The following is a 1,709-nucleotide window of genomic DNA, read 5'->3' on the forward strand; positions in this document are numbered from 1 at the left end:
TAGGCTCCGCCCCTCCCGCTAGGCCCCGCCCGACCGCGACGGTGGCGTCGCCAGCCCTAACTCGCGCCCCGACGGAGCCCCGCCCCTCCCCGCTAGTCCCGCCCAGACGCCGCCGGCCAGTCGAAGCCACGCGCCTGAATCGAAACCCGACTCCGGGGCCCTGCATCCCACCCTTGCGCCGCGCCCCTCCTCTCCCCGCCCCCAGCACAGCCTGCCCAATACCAGGCGCGGCTCCGGGTCCCGCCGCTCCGGGTCCCGCCTCTCCGGGTCCCGCGCCCTTCCTCCTCGCCCGCCCCCCGGCCCCGCCCCGCCGGTGTCCCGCGGGGAATCCCTGTGGTTTACGCAGTCTGGCGTCGCTGAGTCAGCCGCGCAGCTCCGCCCTGGGCCACCGCGCCCTACCTCCGGGATACGGACAGTGAGCTGCAGAGGTGACATGATTTACTCAAGGTCACACTGGATGTCACGCCTGGATCGAAAGGCTGGTGGGCGTCCAGGAGCCCCCACCCAGGACTTAGTCAAGGCGGATAGGGCCGGCCTGAACTGTGACGCTCCCCTAATGCAGGGGCAGGTTGGAACTCAGCAGTGTGAGACCTGGGTCGGACAGCCCTGTCGGCTCCCTCATCTGTAAAGTGGACCCTGGCCTGGCATTGTGGCCTTAACTAGGGAAGTCAGTTAAGTGCCTGAGCCTCACTTTCCCGGACTATGGAATGGGTGACCTCGGGAGAGTCTCCCACCTTCCTCCTGCTTCCCGTGTGTCATGGTCTTGGCCTTTCCAGCTCTGGTGCCCAGCACGGGAAGCCCCCAGACGCACAGGACGCGAATGGGCCGGGTGTCAGCTAAGAAATGGACACCTGGGTTGAGGGAGGAGCGCGGTGCCTGCAGCCCGCACTGGCGGTCGGTTTCCGGTTTACCGGTGCCCCCTGTGTCCTCATTAGCATAGTGATTCGAGACGTCGTTGCCAGCCTGGTTTGTGAGTTCCCTTCTGGGTCCGTATGCCTCTGTGCCTCAGTTCTCCCATCTGCTACCACCGCTCATCTGGTGAATAAATGTTACTAAGAGGAGACACCAAGAGTAAGAGGGATCTGGCCAAACCACCTGCCGGGGTTTCAGTGTCCCCACAAAAACTTAATGTTGAAATTTAATCTTCAACTTAATGTTGAAATTTAATCTTCGTTGTGAGATATTTTTAAGTGTGACAAGGTTAAGAGGTGATTAGGATTCTGCCCTTACAAATGGATTCATCTGTTCTGGATTAGAGGATTAATGGGTTATCGAAGGAGTGGCTTTGTTATAAAAGTGAGCTTGCTCTCTCTCACCTGCCCTACGCCTCTTCCCTGCTGTAACCCAACAAGAAAGTCTTCCAGATATTGAGGAGATGCTGGAGCCAAGTTCCACATTCATGAGCTAAATACACCTCTGTTCTTATTATACGCCCAGTATAATACGCCTAGTATTCAGTTAGAGCAACAGAAAACGGGTTGAGACATTGGGCTAACAGGATTCTTGGTGAGTGCGGGCCAGGGCAACCAGGTTTCTATCACCTGGGATGTGGGTGAGTGGGAAGCCCTTCAGATGTCAAGGGGAGTCATATATGGAGGGTGGTGGGTTCTTGCTAAACTGACTGAGCAACACTCTTTGTTCAATCCGGATATTTAAGAAGGGAGTTTACAGATGGGCCTTGGAGAAGGAGCAGGAGCCTAGGTAAGTTT

General features: G+C 57.6%; 1 protein-coding gene across 2 annotated transcripts in view; it reads right to left on the reverse strand.

Annotated features, from left to right (window-relative positions):
* Window positions 1-985, reverse strand: part of LOC102025036 (chromosome unknown open reading frame, human C9orf89) — a 13,195-nt gene extending 12,210 nt beyond the window's left edge. The window contains exon 1 of one of the 2 annotated variants that reach the window (XM_005408899.2): window positions 735-985. In XM_005408899.2, the coding sequence (XP_005408956.1) occupies window positions 735-759 (25 nt within the window). In that variant the 5' untranslated portion in view covers window positions 760-985. The remainder of the gene's footprint in view (window positions 1-734) is intronic. The other variant, XM_013506882.1, reaches the window with a different exon arrangement.
* Between the last annotated feature and the right edge of the window lie 724 nt (window positions 986-1,709).

The sequence above is a fragment of the Chinchilla lanigera genome, unplaced genomic scaffold (genome assembly GCF_000276665.1).
Source record: "Chinchilla lanigera isolate Chin_1 unplaced genomic scaffold, ChiLan1.0 scaffold00114, whole genome shotgun sequence".
Lineage (NCBI taxonomy): Eukaryota > Metazoa > Chordata > Mammalia > Rodentia > Chinchillidae > Chinchilla > Chinchilla lanigera.